A 26,700-nucleotide genomic window follows, 5' to 3' on the forward strand; every position below is an offset into this window, starting at 1 on the left:
AGTCTTCATTTACATAGAAGCATAGTATTGGGTTTCATATTGCAAAGTCTGCGTATGTAAACATTTCTAACTTTATTTGAGTTGTCTAAATAATTGAGGCCAAACACAAAAAAATTATGTACTGACGGAAAAGCTGACCAACTATACAGTTCCAGTTTTCTAGATTTTATAAATATTCCCCTGACTTGATGGGGATTTACTCTGTGAATGGCCGTGGGATGTTAACATGTAACTCAGCTAGCATAACAAACAGGGCTTGACTTGAAGAGGCCACACAGGGATAGTAAAAACGGTTTTTAATAGTAAAAAAGGACTTCCGCCTGTTATACTGTACATGCAGTTAGTTACTTAGGCGTTCAATGTATTTCTATGCAGTTGAGTGGTCAATGGCTATATCTCATTCACAGACACAGCACTGAGGTACACCATAAAAGGGTTTCAAAGCATCACATGTGATTTATGCATATGGACTAATAGGGCTGTGGCTTACAGCTTCCTTAAATAAATTCCCTGTTATTGTCTGAAGTGAAAACCCATGATTTCAGGGCTGTAAACTCAGTCTGTGTTCCAACGACCACTTCAGAGGCTACAAATGACAAAAATCAACTATTGCCTCCCAACAGTCTTTCAACTGCAACATGCGTTGCAATAATAATGCGTTCCCCAGGGAATTGGTTCCCATTTCGCTCTGGGACTTCCCCACAGTAAAGCCAGTTTCCCCACAGTTCAATAGCACACAGAGAGAGAGGGAGGGATAGAGATAGAGCAAGAAGCAAGAAGCACAGTGATCCCCCCTGCACACTGATGGCATTCCTGCCACTAACCATGCTCAGTCTCACACAGACACACACACACACAATGACCACACACACACACACAATCACCATCACCCCTGTAGTTCCCAGGACTGGCTCCACTGCCTGTGTGTTTCCCGCCACATAAGTACAAGTCCAGTCGGGATGGAGTGTCCTGTCCCGCTCTCTCGTTCTGATTGGATTTCCATGCAGCGTTCCCTTGTGACGTGCAGACACACAGCCCACACTTCCGCCACGCCAGCCCTCCCCAACAAATCTGAGGAGTAAATTAAATGGTAGAGCAGGGACGTGGAGCGAGGGGGAGGGCCAAGCGAGGTACTATAAGGAGGTTCAGTACTACATTATGGAGGCTACACAAAGAGACTTCCCTGTGGGACAGTAGCTTCTCTCCTAGAGACATTAGGGAGTCACTTCCCCCATCTCCCCTCTTCAAACAGGGGTCAAGGGTCCCTCTTGGCATATGTGTTTCCAATTAGGGAGGAGAGACACTTTGGAGGGTCTCACAGGGAATAGGGGACAGTACGCTGTGGGACCCCTGTTCCCATCCAACCACTGAGGCTTCAATTGACTGACTAACCTTGGCCAGTCCGCCCCTGGTAAGACAGCAGTAAAGCTCAATGACGAGCAGCCCCCTGGAGACCCTGAGACACACACACACACTGCTTTAGGGGTTTACCAGAGCTTACCCCCTTCGAGACTAACACACCCCTACACAATCGCCTTCAGAATCTACCGGAGCTCAACCCCTCACACACACACACACACACACACACACACAAACACACACACACACACACACTCGTCCCAGAGCACAACATGGAGGATGAGGGAGCACGAGGACGTGGAGGAAGATGCGCCTCACTTCACCTCAGGTCTCATTTGCAGCCAGCCAGGACTCACAAGGCCAGGACCCCACTTAAGCCTTCCGCTGGCGCCTAGCCGAACTCAGCTAAGCGAACCGAAGGAGTGTGCTCGCATACTCCCTTAAAAGACCGTAGCTTGAAAAATGAGAAAAAAGCATAAATAGTACTGTTTGTCCATCTTGAGACGCCATAGCCACTTCTTCAAAATAGTCAGAATTAATTTAAGGTAACTCAAGAAATATGTAATTCATTGTGATGTTTTTGCCGTGGAGATCTTAGTAGCACAATTTTACGTCTAACTAAGATGTTTGGTTACATCTAACTAAGATGTTAAGGAAATCACGAATATCATGGATATATTGGAACTAGTGGATATATGGAGGCTTAAATATCCTGACCTAGTGAGATATACATGGCAGAGGCTCAATCAAGCTTGTTGTCTTGATTACTTTCTTATGTCATTCTCTCTGGCACCAAAAGTTTAAAAAGTGTTCATAGGGGACAGAATGTGGTCGGACCACGTGGGTGAGGATATTGGAAATTTAATCAAAGCCTATTGGATGATAACTTGTTTTTAACTAGGACAGAAGAATCTATAACTGACTTTTTCTGACATAACATAGGTACAGTAGATCCCTTTATTGTATGGGACTTTAGAATGTGCCTTTAGAGGCCATGCAATTCAGTTCTCATCTCTAAAATAAAAGCAATTTAGGTCAAGAGAGTCCATATTAACAAAGGAAATGGAAGGACTAACAGTACAGATAGATAGCAATACAAACTTTACCACAGAGGCTCAGAAAAAGTTAGAGGAAAAACAAAAAGAAATGGAGGAACTTATTCAAGAAAGATCAAGTGTAATATATTATAAAAATAAAGCGAACTGGATGGAATATGGGGAAAAATGCACCTAATTATTTTTTAAACTTCAACATATAGAGTGGGGAAAAAAAGTATTTAGTCAGCCACCAATTGTGCAAGTTCTCCCACTTAAAAAGATGAGAGAAGCCTGTAATTTTCATCATAGGTACACGTCAACTATGACAGACAAATTGAGAAAAGAAATTCCAGAAAATCACATTGTAGGATTTTTAATGAATTTATTTGCAAATTATGGTGGAAAATAAGTATTTGGTCACCTACAAACAAGCAAGATTTCTGGCTCTCACAGACCTGTAACTTCTTCTTTAAGAGGATCCTCTGTCCTCCACTCGTTACCTGTATTAATGGCACCTGTTTGAACTTGTTATCAGTATAAAAGACACCTGTCCACAACCTCAAACAGTCACACTCCAAACTCCACTATGGCCAAGACCAAAGAGCTGTCAAAGGACACCAGAAACAAAATTGTAGACCTGCACCAGTCTGGGAAGACTGAATCTGCAATAGGTAAGCAGCTTGGTTTGAAGAAATCAACTGTGGGAGCAATTATTAGGAAATGGAAGACATACAAGACCACTGATAATCTCCCTCGATCTGGGGCTCCACGCAAGATCTCACCCCGTGGGGTCAAAATGATCACAAGAACATCCAAAGAACACCATACCTACTGTGAAGCATGGGGGTGGAAACATCATGCTTTGGGGCTGTTTTTCTGCAAAGGGACCAGGACGACTGATCCGTGTAAAGGAAAGAATGAATGGGGCCATGTATCGTGAGATTTTGAGTGAAAACCTCATCAGCAAGGGCATTGAAGATGAAACGTGGCTGGGTCTTTCAGCATGATCCCAAGCACACCGCCCGGGCAACGAAGGAGTGGCTTCGTAAGAAGCATTTCAAGGTCCTGGAGTGGCCTAGCCAGTCTCCAGATCTCAACCCCATAGAAAATCTTTGGAGGGTGTTGAATGTCCGTGTTGCCCAGCGACAGCCCCAAAACATCACTGCTCTAGAGAAGATCTGCATGGAGGAATGGGCCAAAATACCAGCAACAGTGTGTGAAAACCTTGTGAAGACTTACAGAAAACATTTGACCTGTGTCATTGCCAACAAAGGGTATATAACAAAGTATTGAGAAACTTTTGTTATTGACCAAATACTTATTTTCCACCATAATTTGCAAATAAATTCATTAAAAATCCTACAATGTGATTTTCTGGATTTTTTTTTCTCATTTTGTCTGTCATAGTTGACGTGTACCTATGATGAAAATTACAGGCCTCTCATCTTTTTAAGTGGGAGAACTTGCACAATTGGTGGCTGACTAAATACTTTTTTTCCCCACTGTAAATGCTACCAAAAATAATTTACTAAAACGTGTTACAAATGACGGAGTCACCCATATTTTGAAATAGGAAGTAAAGTACTTTAAGAATATGTTTTCGTTTCAAGTCTCCTCCATCTCCACTAACCGAAGCTAATTGTATAGATTTTTTTTCTATTAATAATGTAAAATTAACAACTGTACAGAAAGACTCATGTGAAGGCCAAATTACAGAGGAGGAACTTGATGCAATTAAAGCCTTTAAGTCCAGGAAAACTACAGGGCTTGATGGCATACCAGTGGAGGTATACCAAACCTTTTTTGATATACTCAGAGGACCGTTATTAGCATGTTTTAACCACTCCTATATAAATGGTAAATTATCAGACACTCAACAAGAAGGTCTGATTTAATTATTACTGAAACAGGATCCAAGTGGTAAATATAAAGATCCAGTCCATTAAAAAAATTGGAGGCCTTTTGCACTTCAGTGTAAAAAATCCTAGCAAATAAAATCCTAGCATAATGCTTAACGCATAGAATAAAAAAGGTGTTGTCGGATATTATTCATCCTAATCAGACAGGTTCTTTACATGGACGATACATGTGGTCCTCTGTAGCTCAATTGGTAGAGCATGGCACTTGTAACGCCAGGGTAGTGGGTTCGATCCCTGGGACCACCCATACGTAAAAATTTATGCACACATGACTGTAAGTCGCTTTGGATAAAAGCGTCTGCTAAATGGCATATTTTTATTATTATATTATTGGAGATAATATAAGACAAGTACTGGAAACAATAGAACACTGAAAAATCTGGGAAACCAGGCCTGGTATTCATAGCTGACTTTGAAAAGGCCTTTGATAAATAACGACTGGAGTTTTAATATGCCTGGAATATTTCAATTTTGAAGAATCTCTTATAAAATGGGTTAAAGTTATGTATGGTAACCTATGTGTAAAATAGTAAATAATGGCTACTTCTCAGAAAGTTTTAAACTGTCAAGAGGAGTAAAACAAGGTTGTCCACTATCGGCATATCTATTTATTATTGCCATTGAAATGTTAGCTGTTAAAATCAGAGCCAACAATAATATTAAGGGGTTAGAAATCCAGGGCTTGAAAACAAAGGTGTCATTGTACGCTGATGATTCATGTTTTCTTTTAAATCCACAATGTGGATCCCTCCACAGCCTCATAGAGGATCTAGATACCTTTTCTAACATCTCTGGATTAAAACCAAATTATGATAAGTGTACTATATTCCGTATTGGATCACTAAAAAATACAACTTTTACATTACTGTGTAGTTCACCAATAAAATGGTCTGACGGGGATGTGGACATACTCAGCATACATATCCTGAAAGAAAGAAATGATCTCACTCCAATACATTTTCATAGAAAGTTAGCAAAAATTGCTACCATGAAAAGGAAAATACCTGTCTATTTGTGGAAGAATCACCCTGATTAACTCAGTCATATCCTAGTTTACCTATTTGCTTATGGTCTTGCCTACACTTAGAAACCTGTTTTTTTTATTTAAAATAAAAGTATAATCTTTGTAAATTATATCATAAATAGGACTAGTGGAGTTATGTCACACAAGCAGCTAACAAAAATATATGGAAATGTCTGCTCTACCCAAAATTACAACCAACTACTTGCAGCATTACCACAAAAATACAAAAATACAAAAAAAAGCCCTGCATTAAAGACCAAAATTGGCTAAATTAAAATTGATAAATAAAAAAATATACCAGTTTAATTTAGGGACCAAAAAATGGACAGCTGTGCCATATAGATTGCAAAATAGTTAGGAAGAGATTTTCGATGTACCGATTCCATGGCACATGGTTTATGAACTGATACGCAAAACCAACGCCGGATTCAAAACTTAGAATTTTTCAATTTAAATTATTATACAAAATTCTTGCTACCAATAGAATGTTATATATATGGAGGCTACAGCCTTCCCAGCTCTGCAGATTTTGTTGAGAAGAGACAGAGTCCTTAGATCATTTATTTTGGTACTATCCATATGTAGCTTGTTTTTGGTCACAGGTCCAGGAATGCAACATTTACCTGGAGCTAACACTGCAGATAGCAATCCTGGGTGATTTGAAAAGTCATAGTCAATCGATCAATAATATAATAATAGTTTTAGCAAAAATGTTTATCTTTAATTTACAATCTGTAGAAACTATGAGAATAGAAAGGTTCAGAACTTTTGTGAAGCATCACAGCACAGTTGAAAAATATATGGCAAATAGAAATCCAATATGGGTGGTGTTAAGAGATAGATGGGAGGAGCTGAATGGAGCTGAAGGGTGGGACTAATAACAACAAGATAACAAATGTAAAATATACTGTGTCTGTAGAATGTATATAGGTTCAGAACTTTTGTGAAACAGCACAGTTAAAAATATATGGCAAATAGAAGTCAAACTGGATGGACATCAGAAATAGATGGGAGAGGTTGAGGGTAGAGGAAGGACAGGACTAAAAACAAACTAAATATAAACTAAAATAGACTGTGTTCGTAAAATGTATATAGTGTGTACAAGCTGGAAGTAGAAGCCTAAGTGTTGTTGTTCATTAGTTTACTCCAATTAGGGGAGGGGTGGTAGGGTTAGCGGAAAATAATAAAGGAAAAAATATTTTTAAAAGATATGTATATGTATACACACTACAAGTCAAAAGTTTGGACACACCTACTCAATCAAGGGTTTTTCTTTATATGTACTATTTTTTACATTGTAGAATAATAGTGAAGACATCAAAACTGTGAAATAACACATATGGAATCATAGAGTAAACAAAAAAGCTTTAAACAAATAAAAATATATTTTATATTTGAGATTCTTCAAATAGCCACCCTTTGCCTTGATGACAGTTTTGCACATTCTTGGCATTCTCTCAACCAGCTTCACCTGCAATGCTTTTCCAACAGTCTTGAAGGAGTTTCCACATATGCTGAGCACTTGTTGGCTGATTTTCCTTCACTCTGCCGTCCGACTCATCCCAAACCATCTCAATTGGGTTGAGGTCGGTGGATTGTGGAGGCCAGGACAACTGATGCAGCACTCCATCGATGTGTGAAGGACGATGTGTGATGGTGTGGGGGAGCTTTGCTGGTGACATTGTCTGTGATTTATTTAGAATTCAAGGTACACTTAACCAGCATGGCTACCACAACATTCTGCCGCGAAACGTCATCCCATCTTGTTTGCACTTAGTGGGACTATCATTTATTTTTCAACAGGACAATGACCCAAACACACCTCCAGGCTGTGTAAGGGCTATTTGACCAAGAAGGAGAGTGATGGAGTACTGCATCAGATGACCTGGCCTCCACAATCCCCCGACCTCAACCCAATTGAGATGGTTTGGGATGAGTTGGACCGCAGAGTGAAGGAAAATCTGCCAACAAGTGCTCAGCATATGTGGGAACTCCTTCAAGATTGTCGGAAACGCATTCCAGGTGAAGCTGGTTGAGAGAATGCCAAGAGTGTGCAAAGCCTGTCATCAAGGCAAAGGGTGGCTACTTTGAAGAATCTAAAATATATTTTGATTTGTTTAACACTTTTTTGGTTACTACACGATTCCATATGTGTTATTTCATAGTTTGGATGTCTTCACTATTATTCTACAATGTAGAAAATAGTAAAAATAAAGAAAAACCCTGGAATGAGTAGGTGTCCAAACGTTTGACTGGTACTGTTTACAGTGAGGGAAAAAAGTATTTGATCCCTTGCTGATTTTGTACGTTTGCCCACAGACAAAGAAATTATCAGTCTATACTTTTAATGGTAGGTTTATTTGAACAGTGAGAGACAGAATAACAACAAAAAAATCCAGAAAAACGCATGTCAAAAATGTTATAAAATGATTTGCATTTTAATGAGGGAAATAAGTATTTGACCCCTCTGCAAAACATGACATAGTACTTGGTGGCAAAACCCTTGTTGGCAATCACAGAGGTCAGACATTTCTTGTAGTTGGCCACCAGGTTCTCATCTCAGGAGGGATTTTGTCCCACTCCTCTTTGCAGATCTTCTCCAAGTCTTCTCCAAGGTTTCGAGCCTGACGTTTGGCAACTCAAACCTTCAGCTCCCTCCACAGATTTTCTATGGGATTAAGGTCTCGAGACTGGCTAGGCCACTCCAGGACCTTAATGTGCTTCTTCTTGAGCCACTCCTTTGTTGCCTTGGCCGTGTGTTTTGGGTCATTGTCATGCTGGAATACCCATCCACGACCCATTTTCAATGCCCTGGCTGAGGGAAGGAGGTTCTCACCCAAGATTTGACGGTACATGGCCCCGTCCATCGTCCTTTTGATGCGTTGAAGTTGTCCTGTCCCCTTAGCAGAAAAACACCCCCAAAGCATAATGTTTCCACCTCCATGTTTGACGGTGGGGATGGTGTTCTTGGGGTCATAGGCAGCATTCCTCCTCCTCCAAACACGGCGAGTTGAGTTGATGCCAAAGAGCTCAATTTTGGTCTCATCTGACCACAACAATTTCACCCAGTTCTCCTCTGAATCATTCAGATGTTCATTGGCAAACTTCAGACTGGCCTGTATATGTGCTTTCTTGAGCAGGGGGACCTTGCGGGCGCTGCAGGATTTCAGTCCTTTACGGCGTAGTGTGTTACCAATTGTTTTCTTGGTGACTATGGTCCCAGCTGCCTTGAGATCATTGACAAGATCCTCCCGTGTAGTTCTGGGCTGATTCCTCACCGTTCTCATGATCATTGCAACTCCACGAGGTGAGATCTTGCATGGAGCCCCAGGACGAGGAAGATTGACAGTTCTTTTGTGTTTCTTCCATTTGCGAATAATCGCACAAACTGTTGTCACCTTCTCACCAAGCTGCTTGGCAATGGTCTTGTAGCCCATTCCAGCCTTGCGTAGGTCTACAATCTTGTCCCTGACATCCTTGGAGAGCTTTTTGGTCTTGGCCATGGTGGAGAGTTTGGAATTTGATTGATTGATTGCTTCTGTGGACAGGTGTCTTTTATACAGGTAACAAGCTGAGATTAGGAGCACTCCCTTTAAGAGTGTGCTCCTAATCTTAGCTCGTTACCTGTATAAAAGACACCTGGGAGCCAGAAATCTTTCTGATTGAGAGGGGGTCAAATAATTATTTCCCTCATTAAAATGCAAATCAATTTATAACATTTTTGACATGCGTTTTTCTGGATTTTTTGGTTGTTATTCTGTCTCTCACTGTTCAAATAAACCTACCATTAAAATTATAGACTGATCATTTCTTTGTCAGTGGGCAAACGTATAAAATCAGCAGGGGATCAAATACTTTTTTCCCTCACTGTATATATACAGTTGAAGTCGGAAGTTTACATACACCTTAGCCTAATACATTTTAACTCAGTTTTTCACAATTCTTGACATTTAATCCTAGTAAATATTCCCTGTTTTAGGTCAGTTAGGATCACCACTTTATTTTAAGAATGTGTAATGTCAGAATAATAGTAAAGATAATGATTTATTTCAGCTTTTATTTCTTTCATCACATTCCCAGTGGGTCAGGAGTTTACATACACTCAATTAGTATTTGGTAGCATTGCCTTTAAATTGTTTAACTTGGGTCAAACGTTTCGGGTAGCCTTCCAGAAGCTTCCCACAATAAATTGGGTGAGTTTTGGCCCATTCCTCCTGACAGAGCTGGTGTAACTGAGTCAGGTTTGTAGGCCTCCTTGACGCACATGCTTTTTCAGTTCTGCCCACAAATGTTCTATAGGATTGAGGTCAGGGCTTTGTGATGGCCACTCCAATACCTTGACTTTGTTGTCCTTAAGCCATTTTACCACAACTTTGGAAGTATGCTTGGGGTCATTGTCCATTTGGAAGACCCATTTGCGACCAAGCTTTAACTTCCTGACTGATGTCTTGAGATGTTGCTTCAATATATCCACATAATTTTCCTTCCTCATGATGCCATCTATTTTGTGAAGTGCACCAGTCCCTCCTGCAGCAATGCACCCCCACAGCATGATGCTGCCACCCCTGTGCTTCACGGTTGGGATGGTATTCTTCGGCTTGCAAGCCCCCCTTTTTCCTCCAAACATAACGATAGTCATTATGGCCAAACTGTTCTATTTTTGTTTAACCAGACCAGAGGACATTTCACATGTCCCCATGTGCAGTTGCAAACCGTAGTCTGGCTTTTTTATGGCGGTTTTGGAGCAGTGGCTTCTTCCTTGCTGAGCGGCCTTTCAGGTTATGTCGATATAGGACTTGTTTTACTGTGGATATAGATACTTTTGTACCCGTTTCCTCCAGCATCTTCACAAGGTCCTTTGCTGTTGTTCTGGGATTGATTTGCACTTTTCCCACCAAAGTATGTTCATCTCTAGGAGACAGAACGCGTCTCCTTCCTGAGCGGTATGACGGCTGCGTAGTCCCATGGTGTTTATACTTGCGTACTATTGTTTGTACAGTTGAACGTGGTACCTTCAGGCATTTGGAAATTACTCCCAAGGATGAACCAGACTTATTTTTCTGAGGTCTTGGCTGATTTCTTTTGATTTTCCCATGATGTCAAGCAAAGAGGCACTGAGTTTGAAGGTAGGCCTTGAAATACAACCACAGGTACACCTCCAATTGACTCAAATGATGTCAATTAGCCTACCAGAAGCTTCTAAAGCCATGACATCATTTTCTGGAATTTTCCAAGCTGTTTAAAGGCACAGTCAACTTAGTGTTTGTAAACTTCTGACCCACTGGAATTGTGATACAGTGAATTATAAGTGAAATAATCTGTCTGTAAACAATTGTTGGAAAGATGACTTGTGTCATGCACAAAGTAGATGTCCTAACCGACTTGCCAAAACTATAGTTAGTTAACAAGACATTTGTGGAGTGGTTGAAAAACAAGTTTTAATGACTCCAACCTAAGTGTATGTAAACTTCCGACTTCAACTGTATATAAATATATATATTTACAAAAACATATACAGTGGGGAAAAAAAGTATTTAGTCAGCCACCAATTGTGCAAGTTCTCCCACTTAAAAAGATGAAAGAGGCCTGTAATTTTCATCATAGGTACACGTCAACTATGACAGAGAAATTGAGGAAAAAAAATCCAGAAAATCACATTGTAGGATTTTTAATGAATTTATTTGCAAATTATGGTGGAAAATAAGTATTTGGTCACCTACAAACAAGCAAGATTTCTTGCTCTCACAGACCTGTAACTTCTTCTTTAAGAGGCTCCTCTGTCCTCCACTCGTTACCTGTATTAATGGCACCTGTTTGAACTTGTTATCAGTATAAAAGACACCTGTCCACAACCTCAAACAGTCACACTCCAAACTCCACTATGGCCAAGACCAAAGAGCTGTCAAAGAACACCAGAAACAAAATTGTAGACCTGCACCAGGCTGGGAAGACTGAATCTGCAATAGGTAATCAGCTTGGTTTGAAGAAATCAACTGTGGGAGCAATTATTAGGAAATGGAAGACATACAAGACCACTGATAATCTCCCTCGATCTGGGGCTCCACGCAAGATCTCACCCCGTGGGGTCAAAATGATCACAAGAACGGTGAGCAAAAATCCCAGAACCACACGGGGGGACCTAGTGAATGACCTGCAGAGAGCTGGGACCAAAGTAACAAAGCCTACCATCAGTAACGCACTACGCCGCCAGGGACTCAAATCCGGCAGTTCCAGACGTGTCCCCCTACTTAAGCCAGTACATGTCCAGGCCCGTCTGAAGTTTGCTAGAGTGCATTTGGATGATCCAGAAGAGGATTGGGAGAATGTCATATGGTCAGATGAAACCAAAATAGAACTTTTTGGTAAAAACTCATCTCGTCGTGTTTGGAGGACAAGGAATGCTGAGTTGCATCCAAAGAACACCATACCTACTGTGAAGCATGGGGGTGGAAACATCATGCTTTGGGGCTGTTTTTCTGCAAAGGGACCAGGACGACTGATCCGTGTAAAGGAAAGAATGAATGGGGCCATGTATCGTGAGATTTTGAGTTAAAACCTCCTTCCATCAGCAAGGGCATTGAAGATGAAACGTGGCTGGGTCTTTCAGCATGACAATGATCCCAAACACACCGCCCGGGCAACGTAGGAGTGGCTTCGTAAGAAGCATTTAAAGGTCCTGGAGTGGCCTAGCCAGTCTCCAGATCTCAACCCCATAGAAAATATTTGGAGGGAGTTGAAAGTCCGTGTTGCCCAGCGACAGCCCCAAAACATCACTGCTCTAGAGGAGATCTGCATGGAGGAATGGGCCAAAATACCAGCAACAGTGTGTGAAAACCTTGTGAAGACTTACAGAAAACGTTTGACCTGTGTCATTGCCAACAAAGGGTATAATACAAAGTATTGAGAAACTTTTGTTATTGACCAAATACTTATTTTCCACCATAATTTGCAAATCAATTCATTAAAAATCCTACAATGTGATTTTCTGGATTTTCTTTTCTCATTTTGTCTGTTATAGTTGACGTGTACCTATGATGAAAATTACAGGCCTCTCTCATCTTTTTAAGTGGGAGAACTTGCACAATTGGAGGCTGACTAAATACATTTTTTCCCCACTGTATATGGGGGATTGGAAATGATGCAGACAATTACATTGATGGAAGCTACAATCTATCTGCAATATTAAAGCTGATCTACCTGCCCCCCAAGAAAATATGTTTGGTGCAGTATTTCTCAAGTTATTTATTTTTGTTGCATGAAAACGATTAGTCTCTCGTTCAATGACAAACACTTCATTGAAGAATCTCTACTGTTGACCAATTACCAACGAAGGGGCGTAGACTTCGGCTACCGAACTACGGCTTGCCTCGAGAAACAAAAATGTAACAAAATGTCGTCATAATATATGCACAAACTGATCTGAACTGTTTCGGATGGGAGGTATGTGGACGCCTTTATACACACCTGGAACCTACAGGACCCCAACGAGATGTTATTCACATCAGCAGCCCGAGTGTCAACGTGGCCTCTGACACCTCTTGTCAGTGACTGCTTCATTATCTCCACTATCCCCATGCACGCCCACACACGCACGCACACACACACACACACTGCAGTGAGAATTGAGTAGCTCAGAGGTCCGTCTGAGGTTTACACAGCTCTTTCAAGTGGAGAGGTCAGGGTATTCCAAATGACTTTACAACTCTTACTTAGCACCCATGGGTTTAAGATGGAGGCTTGAAATGCAATTGATGGTCCGTTGAGCACTTCCATCTTGTTTAAACTGACCTGAGATCTAGAGGGGGAAGGCATGAAGGGGAAATTTGGATTTGTCGAGATTGAGTTGCTTCTTCTGAGAGTATTCCAGAAGATGTAGCATTAAGAGATCGTCTTGCTAACAGTAGGTGATGGAAATACAGTAACACGTATAGGGTCAATAGGGGAGAGTTAGGGTGGGTTGACCAGATGCAGACCTCCAGCACAGAGAGCGTGGTCACATGCTGTAGCACAACCACAGAATGTGGTCACAAAGCCAGTGCGAGTGTATGCACACACACACCCCCCAACACAGACACACACCATCACACCCCAACACAGACACACACCATCACACAAATTACTGCTTTTACAAAGGGCTGTTGATAAAATTGCAGCTGACTATAAATGTCAATGATCCTGCTGCACTGGACACCTGAGGTCTTTAGTATCCACAGACAAACACACACCACCACACACGCACGCACGCACACACACACACACACACACACAGTGGAAAAGTACACTGAGCAGCCCTAGAGCCAGTGGTGACCTGTGAAAGTATGCTGCAGACTTGAGAATGGAATGTCTCTGATGATTCACCCCAACCTGGTGGGCGATTCGACCGAGAGAGAAAGACACAGAAAGGGACAGAGAAGAAGAAGGGGGGTCTTGGAAAGGTATTATTGGTGCCTGTTCTCTCGTTTCCACCTGCGCAACATGTGGCTTCAGTGTCCTGGTGCTATTGTCATTAGCCCCCACACAGTATGGATGCTCTCTGGCCTCTGCAAAGCTAGTAGTAGGAAATGACTGAGGAAACTAAATGGGACATGCAACTCCAGTAGAGGGAGGAAGAGAAAGAGAAAGAAACTAAGAAAATAAACCAAAATGAGGAAGATTAACTTAAATTAATTGAGGTCTGTTTTTGAATGCAGGAAAAGTCTGGCACCCAGAAGTAAAGGTTAAGGAATCACAGAAAACAAGAAAAAGAGAGGGACAGAGGAGAGAGGAGAGAGTCTGCAGTGTTAAGAAGACCGCACTGGCGTTGAGGGAGAGGTGGGCGGGTGGCTCTGTGGTCAGTGGTCAACGGCGTCTCTCACTCTAAATGTTTTCCATCCAATCCCCTGGAGGGAGCCCAGCAGTCGCCTTCCATCTAATCCCTCTGGCCGCATCCAGTCCTTTCCCTCAACCACAAAGAAAAACAAATGCCATCTCCCCAACAGTACTGCTCCTCAGGGCACTGGTTAGCTAGTAGTTACACACTTCCACTACCCCCTCCCAAACCACGGGGGCGCTGTAGCAAAACGTGGTGGTTTACACCCAATCTGAACAGCACCTGTGTGACCCAGATAGCAGGTCTCTGAAAGCTCAAAGCGGCTTTGGGGAGGTCTGTGTGTCAAAGCCAGTGAGTTTCTTTTGAGTAACGGTTTGACAACATGATGGTTAAGGGGAGAGCTATCCCATTAGTGTTCAGTCAGGGTTGCCCAAGTCGGCAGGGGAGAGGGGTTTTCTTGGGGTACCACCACTCTGATGGAGAATAAAGCGGTTTGGATCCATTTGGATAATGTTGTTTTAAAACCCAGTTTCTAATTATAGCTGCAAACTATATAGCCCACATCTCATGTTTTCGTAGAAGTAGAATGTTGATTACAAATCCATGACTTGGAGTGCTGAGAACATAGTTTGTCAAATTACGGCTGTGAATAAACTACACTTGACCTGAGGCATGTAATATACATTATTGTTAGCCACAATGGAAAACAACTTGGAACTTTACACAACCCAAAACAAGAGCTTGGGTTAGAATCCAGCCAACAGTTCAGACTGTAAATCTACTCAACAATCCACTTTGTCATTAAGTCTCTCTAATTTGCCATTCATTCAGGAATGAGCTGCCATACCCACAATGCATAGCTGTGAACTAAAGCAAGATTTTTTTTAAAGCCACTTTGCAGTTTGCACAAGCTCTTCAATTAAATATGACTTATTTGCACCCAGTCAGACAGTCCAATGCCAAAAAAAAATTCTAAAGATGCCTCCGATGATTAAACCAATAGAAATGAAGGCATGTGAAGAATTAATATCGTGTTTATGTAATTATATTCTCTCTTGCCTCCCTCTCAGATTTGATGGCTCCTGGGGGGGGGGTTTACACATCCCAATGCCTTCCCGCTCTCACTAATTGCTCCAGTGTTCATAATTAAAGGTATGTTCGACTCCTGTTTCTTGGGAAACTCTCTGTGCTTCACATGGTGGGCCCAATTCTTCTAGAACCGCAGCACATAACGAAACGAAGCCAAAGAAAAATACATTCTCAAAGTTTGAAAAAATAAGATCTGCTCTAGTCAAAACATAAAGGTTCCTGGGCTTCCATTCAACTTCAAACTCTATTTGTTAGTATTAGGAGCCCATGCAAAAACTCATCCCTTGGAAAAACATCCTTTCTTCTATAAAAGTTTAGACATTTCGCAGTATCCTCTCAGCAGCAGAGTTCGGAGTTGGTGGTTGTATCCATCTGCCTGAGGGGCTGCCTGTGGCGCTGTCTGAGGGGCCGCCACGCTCCACTTCCCCCAGGGCCTGTTTCCACATCCTGCTGGCCTGATGGGCTTTGTTGTAAGGCAGATGGGAGGCAGCTAGATGGGGTTCAGAGTGTGGGGTGAGAGTGAGGGTTTGGGGGGTCCCTGAACACTTGTCCCTGTCTCTGATCCTCTACTCTGACCGGAGCCTGCATCAAAGCCTGCCCGCCAGGAGACTCCGGCCCAGGCATGGGTCACTGGCGGGATTGGGGGTTTACGACGAAGCCACATATGCGCAAACACACACACAGTCACAGACCCCACACAGCTCAGCCCCAATTACAGAGAACACAAATGTGAACATGGATGGGCAGACCACTCCACCATGGTGAGGATATGAGGCAAGGAGACCATCCTTTGCAAAGAACGTCCTAGACCATCTGCACTAGAAGAAGCGCCTTCAAGCCAAGACTGGCCAGTTATTTGCCCATCAGCCCACCAGGTTACGTAATGACATCACTCAGGAAGGGATTCCACATTAGGACATCAGTCCGCATTAGAATCCTATTCGGACTGTAATCATAATCCTTTAAAAAGGAATACGGAGTCCAATCCAAACCCCTGACAGGCAGTGTCTAACATCTACTGTCTGGGCGTATTTTCCAACGGCAAGTCCGTCAGCGGTGCATTCCACACGAATGCCCAGAATTTTTTTTTATCTGGACGCACATCTCAGGTTTTAAAGTCCCGGGGTACTCAGAAGGTATGGGTAATTTGTGATAATTGCAGCTTTGCGGGGGCTCTGCTAAAAGATGTCCGGGTGCTGCCTGCCTGCCCACGGCCTTGAATGTAACCAAAAGAGACTATCAAGAGACCCGATCGGCGGACGGCTGAATGGTAGCAGTCATCCCCCTCATACCTGTGTGTCATTGGGAGATTTCATTCCCATTTATTCCACAGCTCTCAGGACATAACTACACTGCTGAGAGGAAATTATTCTGTGTGTGTGTGTTCGTGTGTGTGTGTTTTGTGTGTGTGTGTGTATGCTAAAGGCCTCAGGTGTCCACAGAGCAGGCTCATTGACATTAACGGTCAGCAGTGATTTTTTCAACAGGCCTTGTAAAAGCAGCCATTCTAATTCGCTTCCCAATGTGAGCCAATGACCTGTCAACAAATAGGGTAACATATTTTTTCTAATTGAGAAGGAAATTCCATAACAATCGGGGCAATGGGCTGGAAAATAAACACTCATATTCTTTTCCACTTTTTGACTTATTAACATTAATGAAAGCATCAAAAGTACAGCTGATATAACAGTGTTAGGACAGACTAATGGTAGTCTACTGCTCTGCATTAGCAGTCTCACAGAACGGGACCTTCTCATACCATCCTGCATGCGTCTCCTCCCTGACATCCCAGGACAGGGGCCGGAAAATCGCTGAATGCTTTCACTCACACACAAACAAGAAAATAAACCCAACCAAACGTTGGTAAACAAAGTGAGAGGGATATAAGGTTCTTGGCTGGTGGTTGTACACAAACGCGAAAGCGACAATACTGAAGTCAGCATCACTATTATCCAACATATTGCAATACATATTACAGACATGCATAGTGTACACATAGAAGTGTTTACATGGCTCTTATCCTGTCCTTAGAGTTCACTGTCCCTTGGTAGCCATAGGATACAGGGACAAACCATATGTGTGGGCCAGAGGGGTGTCCTAAACTGCCTTTCACTTAGCATAACGCATATCTGCTCTCTGAAGCTACGCCAAATACATTTCAGACTAATAATAATCGTCAGCTAAGAAGATACCATCAATGTCCGTCTTTATCTGAGAATCAATGGCCATCCGATTTGGAGATCTTAAAAAGCCTCATCTAATTTCTTCCACTACTGTAGGATTCTCTGTCCTTGATGTTTCGGTCAATTTCCTCTGAGATTTATAGGCTACTGACGACGAAGGCTACTTCTTTCCTATGGGCCAAACTACTGACCCTCTATAAAAAATGTCTCCCTTGCTACTTCTCAGTTTGGCTTCCATTAGTACAAACTAAATATAAACAGAGATGTACTCTGTTGTTTTTTTATGTACTTTATCTCTTTCCTCTCCCCCAAATCTATACACTTGTAATTTTCGCCAGTACTCTTTTTTTCATACTCTGCCAAGTCTGTGATTATTATTGTCAAGGTTCTCTTTTATTCGCCTTTCAGGCTTTGTGGAATGTCATTTGAGGGCTGGTCCCTAGGGAGTGTGTGTGTACACGTCTGCACACATGCGTGTGTGTGTACTGTATGTGTATGTGTGTGCGTACACATCTGTGTGTGTGAGGGGGCAGTGGGACCGGGTGGGGAGACCTGCTATAGTGATCTGGTGTCTGTTGTAGCAGGTGTGTGTCTGAGCGCTCGGCGGGCCTCTGCACTCAGATTTAGAGGAGGAAGCTTGTGTCAGACGGACGAGATGGATTTCTCCTGAGGGATCCGATAAATAAGGAAAAAATATATTTGAAAAAGGAAACGCAGCTGTTTCCAAAGAAGAAGACAAAATATTGGTGGCTTGCATTCCACAGCAGCAAGTTAGAAGGCCAGAGTATCTCTCTCTCTACCCCTCCTTCCCCTTTCTCCCTGACTGGTATGAGGGTTGAGGCTCAATGCTTTTCCCATTGGAAACTCTGAGTAGACCACAATGCCATTCAGTGGCTAAAAACAAGAGCACATGATCCGCTGATAAATCAGAGCAGCTCCATTGTTCCTGTGTTGTTTTTTATGTAAGATACACAATTTAAACGCAGCGACGTGGTCAGGGCCGGAGATCGGTACTAGGGCCTGAACAGAAAGGATAAGTACTACGATAAGTACCTGCACAGGTCTGTCAGTAAAAATGTCAGCACGGTAGTCAACATTCAACATTACAATAAAATATTCTATGGGGTTCTCAAGCAATTCACCAGCCATCTGGACATGTAATACCAAATGAAGGTGCTGTGGCCATTTAAAAAGGCTCTTTGGCTCAACACTCCCTATCTACTAATCGACAGAGCGAAACATGACACAGACATAACCATGGAGACCAACCGACAGGGTGGAATTCCTTTCCCTGCTTTGATACCGGCCATATGATTTAAAAACACACTCCAAAATGGAGGGTCCCCCCAAAAACACTTAAGTGCTCCCATAAATCAAAAGTTCCAACTTCCAGACCTGACAAGTCAGATGGAGATGGGACAACAGGCGAGCCCCGTCGAGAAACTCAGCTCACACGTTTTCTATTCTATTCATTAGCAGCCAGTATTTAGGATACATACCTCCCCAGCCTACAGGACAGGGGTGTGAACATTGAACAATACAGGGTGTTTTGGGTCTGAGGGCGGGTAAACAGTCTGAAAGCAGCCTAGACAGTGACCTGACTAGTGGAATGTGCCAGTGGGAGTGTGGCTATGATCTCCATCCCTCCCCTCAGCTCAGGGAGCTCCCATCTCGCTTTGTTTTCGTGCCTGTATCGTGTTTGGAAAGCCAGCCCCTCGGCTCGTCTGGCCCTCATATATTTGTCAGCGGTGGCCCGTTTGAAATAGAGGGGCTACTTGTGGAGGTTGGAGGGGTTGGAGTGTTCGGCGCACGCGGAGGCCCTCACTCTCCCTGGGTTGTTGTTTCAAGCACGTCCTCTTTAGAGGTCGGACCGGGCTGGGAACACTGAACACGGAGGGGTAGCAATGGTCAACCCTGTCCTATCTCCACCCGTGGACGTCTTCCATTGAGTGTGTGGGAATCCTGACCCCTCTCCTTCCTCTTGACCCTTCCAGGCCACAGAAACACTTAAATCACTCATGGCCTCAGTGGCCTGTCCCTCTCAGCTCTTTGTATCCATGTCTCTGTCTTCATGCCACATCTGGGTATACCCTCCTTTGCCTTTTATTGGCTGGAGATAAATCCTGCTCTTTTCTGTATTGGACAGAACAAAGCTCCATGTTGGACTGTGACAGGCAGCCTGTCATTAGTTAGACAGGACGTTTACACACATACAACTCTTCTTTAGTGGCCGTCTCTGTTGACCGTGCTTATTGTTTAGCACATTATATGAAGTCCTGTCATCCTAATGTCTATGTGTGATTTACAGAATAATACAAATGCAATTTCGATACCTCCCTGAATCAATTTGATATCAATGATATCAGTCGCATCTCTTCTGCTGTCCGCAGCATGTTAAGCTTGAAAAGCAATCAACAAAGGAGATTGATGAGAATATACCTAAGGTGTGTGTGCGTGTGTCTATGTCTGTGTGTAGGCGTACGTACCTGCGTCTACGGATGTGTTTGTACGTATCTGTACGCTACTGGCCAGGAGAGCGGGAGGGCATTCGTGTGTGTGTGTATTTTACAGCTGCTTCGCATCAACATATCAGCGCTGTGTTGATTCAGGAAGCGCTAACGCTACCTACGGCACCCAGGCGTCCAGGACTCCTCAGCAGTGAAGGTAGTAAAGGCCTAAGGAGCAGGAGAGGGGGCGCTCAGAGAGAGGGGCGATGCTGTTCTCACGCTCCTATCAATAGCCTGTGGCCCCCCACTCCGCTTTGCTTAGAGAGCAGGTGAAAAGGGAATTTATCACTTGTTACACCAAACGTGTATCGTATAGGATAATTAATCTAGAAAATAGTTAATTCAGCAAACTGGAAGCAATATTTCTATCACCAGGGTAGACTGTAGTACTCCTATCTGTATTACTGGCCTAGGGAATCCTCTGGTCCTACACACACACCAGGTTAATGATCTCCTCACTAAAGCCCTCTCTAAAAGAACCACCAGGGGGTCAGAAGGTCAGAGGTCAAAGCCGAAGCAGGCCGACTGTACTCCACTCTCTTCTTGGCCTCTGCCACCAGTGCAACAGTTGCAAGAATGAGCCGTAAGGGAGATTTGGGTCTGTCCTTGAGATATAGCAGAGCAAACATTCCTGCATGCCAGCACACGACGTGATAAATGGGAGAAGAGCGGCCCGTAATCAGATGTTCCGTCGCAGTAATCTGCGCTCCTTGACAGATCGTTAACTGCCGGAGTGTGCCGTGTCTCACGCTCTTATCTCCTCCCGCTCATGGCGCTCCCATCCCACGCTATCCCACCGGGAATAGGAATGTGTGAAGAATTTTCAGAGCGGGACTTTGAAAAAATGAAGTATGGAACATGGCATTCTTTTCACGTATAAAGACCAATCGTGACAGCCATCTTGTCAAGTTAGAGAGTAATGGCGTGAGAGGGAGTGATACCATCAGGTTTTTTTAAGAGTAGGGTGTGACAAACTTCTTCAAGTGTAAACGGAATGCCCTCTTAAAAAGTGTTATCTTTCGACCTTGGGGGTCATCTCATCTCTGTGTGTGGTTGTGTGTATGTATGTTTAAATTCAAAGTGTTCTCTGAGGCATTTCCTGCACATATGCCTACTGAAGGACAGAAAGTAGGCTTTTAGGGGCTGAACTTAAAGTTTTAAAACGAGGGGATGTAATTAACAAACCATAAACATTATTTTGGCTTTCATAAGTTTTACGTATATCAAACATATGATGCTTCCACTCTTAACATGGGACCAATAAAGTTCCAATGAAGTGCCCAAGATACACAAACGATTCCGCATATTGAGTTACCGCATTTAAAGAGCTTCCTTTTCCGCTGTTTGGACTATATTGGTTATGAGGCTCTTTGGCAAAACATACAGCCGCTTCATAGAAACAAACAGTTTGATAGAGGAAACGTCTCCTGAGTCTGGTTGTTATAGCTTTTCTAAGACAGTATGGAATTGAATTACAGAGTTAGGTGTTAAATCATAAATCCCATCTTTTCCTTTTTGACGTTTATTTATTTGTATCTCTTATTTTCCCTCAACTTCATGGCCTAGATACAGTATTTTATTCCACGACAGCATATCTCAAATTCTTCACTTCATTTACTCCTAAAACACTGAACACAAAGCAGGAATGACACAATGTTGCTTTTGTTTAGGGGGTCTACAGGAAGCCGTTTAGAGGCTTTCATGGGTATTGGCCAAAGCCGCCCTCGCATCAAACAATTAACTCTTTGATCGTTCCCAACTAATTATTTGATCATGCCGGAGCTTTGGGACAAGTTCTGGTGCAAAAAGAACACAGCTTACCTGAGATTGAGCTGCTCAGAAATGCACCCAGGCATCGTAAAACAGGAAACACACATTTTAAAAGGCTGGGATTGCGAGAGTAAGCTTGGTATTGTCTAGACCGGGTTAATCTCCTGAAACCCCCCCTAGAAAATCCTCCGTCTCCCAGGTCACCTTTCAAGTGTGGGAGGCAGGCTGGTGGTGCGCTAACGCCCGACGCGGGTGGCTATTGACTTAGCTAAGAGGGGCACTGACAGATCCTCCATTGCTGTGCAATGAGGTGTGGAGAGGAGGATGAACGTAGGCCGGGTTAGGGAAGGTGAGGACCGGCTCATCCGTGAATCATGAAAACCACGGAAGGAGGGCGGCTAAAAAAACAACAGCTGCCTGGTCCCGGCAGGTGGAAAATTAAGTTCCAAACAACTCCTACAAACAGTTATGGATTTTCCTGGATTTTGCTCTTATTTACTGGAAGTCCCCCTTTAGAGGATCTCATAGACAAATATAGAGAGTTATGAGGAGAAACAGGAGATGGGAGTTTTTGGTTTCATCTCACGCCAAGCAAAGCTCGGGAAGACCTTCACCTGTCTGTGAGGCAAAGCGAATCCATCAGAAATAAGTGAAATTGACATGAGAACTACATTTGAAGTTCCCGTTCAAGCAGCACACAAACTAAACCAACTCATATAGGACATTACTGTACATTCATGAGTCTGGCGGAATACTATTTTGACACAGCTGGCATGTCCTACATGAAAAGCGAATTGACTATGTTTTTAGACAATGTTTTCTACTCTTCTGGTCAGAAAACCTTTGCTTTTCAAAGGAAAAATGACATCTGTGGTTTTTAGAATACAGTGTTTCACAGAACAGTTGAATCCCTCACTTTCCTAGAAGACGGAATGACAGCTCACTCCAAGGGAATGCCATTTCTCACAGGACTAAAGCTATTATCTTCAAACTCATCTTCAGGCTGAGTAGAGCTGCCACTGACCGGCTGACCGTGGCTACTACACAACGTTGCATTAAGACAAGTCTGGACTTGTGGTGCGACACGATAGGCTGTGACTCATACTGTACATAGTGTAATACTGTGTAACTGCACCACGCCAGCACCAGGGTAGGGTACCCACCAGGCAAACAGAGTGATGACAATGATCAACACACTATTTTAGGGAATGAGTGGGAAGGAAAGGAAGGAATGTTTCTATTAACCTAATTTAAGTGCTTTCCTCTTACTTGTGATGAGTCAATATGGGTCGTTGGCATGAGCGGTATTCTCAACGAGTGGATGACTAAACAAGACCTAAACATGAGTCATTGACGAGGAACAGAACGTCTGCTTCACACTGGCCACAAATCAGACAGACGCTGTAGCGCTGTAGTATTAAGGGATTCCTAAATCCATGAACCCCCATGGGAATACCCCAAATGAGGCCTCTATTAGTAGAGCTGGGTGTGCAGTGGATCAATTGAGACCTACAATGCAAAAGTAAAAGGTCAATCACCATATTCTCCAACACCGATCAGATCCGACGGTTGTCCCTATTCGATATACAGACTGATGGCAGACACGAAAGAAACGAGACCACCCTGACAGTAAGCGGCATCCCATAGTCTGTTTCTCTGCCATCCGTCAGGAAACAGTAAAATACAGAGGAAAGCGCATTAAAAGCTAATCCGATGACACACAGTAGTCATGCAATGCTTTATTCGCAAAGCAGATGGAGCACCTTGGCCTGTCTAGCATTAATTTGAATCACATTCGAAGAGGAAGCAATCTTCTCCAAGGCAGTAACTAAGTAGCAGGACTCTGTTCTATTGGGATGGCAACTTAATCCCTGGGTACTATAAATTTGAGGGAATCGTGAAGTGATGTATAGGAGATGATGAATTGAAGTGTATACGCAGATGTGCAACAGCAGCAAAAACCCAAACTAACAGGAATTCTAAACCACTCACCACACTCCAACAGTAGTCAATAGTCACTGAAGAAAAAAACACCCTGCAATATCTGGTTTTCATCACTATATGATGCAATTTCACCATTGAACACTCCAGAGGACGATTTTTTAAAAGGAAGCTTTTGCTGTGTAGTTTGTTACATGCTCTACTTTGAATTGCATCTCATGATAATGACTTGTGGAATTGTGTGGTTAGGTTTGAGTTTTAAAAAACGTTGATAAGTGCCAAATACTTTTTTTTTTTTTTTATCCCTCTTGGTTCGGACACTTCCGTAGTATTCGCAGGCTCAATAATGACAATATGCAAAGAATGGCATCCATCAAGTTTAGCAGCGTTGACCGGAGTCTGGCAGCGCCTCTGTTTATCTTCACGCAGTTTGTTTAGATGAGCTCTGTAAACACTCGCGCGGCTAATGGAAGGAGAGACCGTGGGCTTTTATGTTGAACTGTTTATGATGAAAGTATCTCTATATAGTCCGGGGTCTAATTAAAGAAATCCAGCGAAGCAACACAGTTTACATATTAAACGGCAACTTGTATTTGGTCAATGCCAAGAATAGCCTTACACAAATACCAGCGTGCTGGTTGTTGTTTTTTGTAATTAGTTTGGTGTGGATAAGTTTTCAATTTTCCTCCCTCAGACATAAATCATGGAACCGATTGCACAACATTCTGAGGAGTCAGCATTTCGACTAAATTAACCAATTTATCCCTGTGCGTAAATTATCCTCGTGCATGAAGTCTATAGACAAACAAAGTTAGGAAGCCTCGCGGTTAAGAGCGTTGGGGCAGTAACCGAACGGTCGCTGGTTCGAATCTCCCGAGCCAACTAGGTGAAAAATCTGTCGGTGTGCCCTTGAGTAAGGCACTTAACCCTAATTGCTCCAGCAAGTCGCTCTGGATAAGAGCGTCTGCTAAATGACTAAAATGTAAATGTTACAATTAAGAGAACTTCTGACATTTCAACACAGGTTATTTTTTTTATCGGGTTAGCGTTTTTACCACTGAAGTGGACTGAGAAGACTTTGAAGGAGATAATTCCCTGTGGTTGGTGGGAGCAGGCGCAATGGTGCAGGCATCCACGGCGCAATACAGGCTCATTGGAATATTGTTGGCACGTGCTCGAACACCTGTGAACAACAATTCACACATCGGCTGCAAAGGATCACTGTCTCTATTTTTTTCAACCCCTGTAGAATTACCTTCACGATTCTGCTTTTTACGCACATGCGTAAGCTACGTCTCCAATTTGCGATCGGATTGAGATTCTTGATGTTAAGGACGGATAAACTATTACTTTATTTGCCTATTTTTTATCTCAACATTTAGCTAAATTACTATAGTGAATACATTACATTTATAACGATATAATAATTTAATAGTTTACCCAAATTGACGAAGCTCATCACCATGTCGGCGTCATTTAGGAAGGCATTCTCCTGATATGTTGCCAAAGGAGGACCTTGGGTGGTGTACATGGACTGGGACTGTTCCAACATGCCCTCCACTTCGTTTTTCTCCTCGCTTGATATCGTATTGTAAAGATCCAGCATGAAGAGCGGAGCGGAGTTGTACTTTCCATGTGACAGATGCGGTCTGGGTCTGTGTGGAAGTCCAAGGATGGAGAGGATCTCCTTCTGCATCTCTCTCTTTTCGTGAGTCCGCAACCGCCGGTGAATGAAACTCGGGTGCACCTCGTTGTTCCCATCGAATAAATAATTGCTACCTGCAATAAGGAACATGCAATAAGCGCTCCACCACAAACCCACAAAGGCAAACCAACAGCTTGTCATTGTATGTCCAGTTTGTAGAAAGCGTGTCCCTGAAGTGCGGTTTCAATAAATTTCAATTTTGTTTTCTCCAAATGAGCTCCTTGTTCTCACTGAAAGCTAAAGCAGCTACTTTGAAAGAAATCGAAAATCATTCACGCATTATGCAATATTATCCAACAAAAAATGTTCGTAAAATTGGTCTTCATAATTTCTGATTCTGAAAAGTCTCCAAGTCCACAGCTCGGCTTTCTGCGTCAAAGGCAGCATGTACAACAACTTCTGAACGCTTCGGTAAATCCAAGTCAGACCCAGTCAAATGTAAAAGTTATATGCCAGGTTTTCTGGTAAAAATATAATAACTCTGAAAGAAACCATTTTACTTTAGTGTATGTATTTAACTCTTAAATACAATATTTTCCAAAGTTGCGTAGAAGACATAACCCCTTAACTTGAAGTTTCCCCAATTCCACAGGTTGAATGTGTGTCTGCAGTGTGTGTCTGAGTTCTGAGTAACGGGCATTAGCAGGTAGTAAAGCGCGTGTAGCCACTGTACCCGCCCAGTTAGTGAGCGCAGATGATAGGTGGGGCTGATGACATATTGATTTACATGTAGAAAGTGCCCATCAAAAGCTGTACATCTTTTCATACTCATGAGAAATAAAAAATACTTTAATTCATATTTATGACCATTTGTCAGCACGTATACAGCAGCAATAACCTCCGCACCAAATGTAAAACTTTCTCTGCCTAAAAATAGTGATATATACTATTCGAATAACCTAGACAGGCCATAACGGTCATATTTTTAAGTCGTTAAAAGGTTTGAGCCACTTCTTAAAGGTCCTCAAGGATTTTCTTTAGGGAAAACTACTCGAGTCCGTTTGGAAATAATATTATATTGGTTACGCACGACCCCTGACGATGAAATGAAAAACAGCAACATCTCTGACACGTTACAATATTACTATAAATAATCCTTATTATTATTATTATTATTATTATTATTATACCTTTATGCAAATTGTATCAAATTGTGATCCAATTTTGCCTAATGACTCCGTTACACACTTGTGTCAAGACATAGGGTTCAATACCACACATGATGCTCAAAATAACACTATTATATTCCAATACATTTGTGATGCACCAGACAAATATATATATATATATAAAAACTCCTTTATTCATTTGCATTATGTAAATGAGCACCATGTCAACAAGCTTTACAAGAGACCCT

General features: G+C 42.6%; 1 protein-coding gene across 1 annotated transcript in view; it reads right to left on the bottom strand.

The window, feature by feature from the left end:
* Positions 1–25,967, bottom strand: part of LOC311147470 (bone morphogenetic protein 7-like) — a 41,479-nt gene extending 15,512 nt beyond the window's left edge. The window contains exon 1 of the mRNA XM_084184181.1: positions 25,079–25,967. Within this exon, the coding sequence (XP_084040307.1) occupies positions 25,079–25,484 (406 nt within the window). The 5' untranslated portion in view covers positions 25,485–25,967. The remainder of the gene's footprint in view (positions 1–25,078) is intronic.
* Positions 25,968–26,700: the final 733 nt, after the last annotated feature.

The sequence above is a fragment of the Coregonus lavaretus genome, assembly GCF_964263955.1.
Source record: "Coregonus lavaretus genome assembly, chromosome: 2".
Classification (NCBI taxonomy): domain Eukaryota; kingdom Metazoa; phylum Chordata; class Actinopteri; order Salmoniformes; family Salmonidae; genus Coregonus; species Coregonus lavaretus.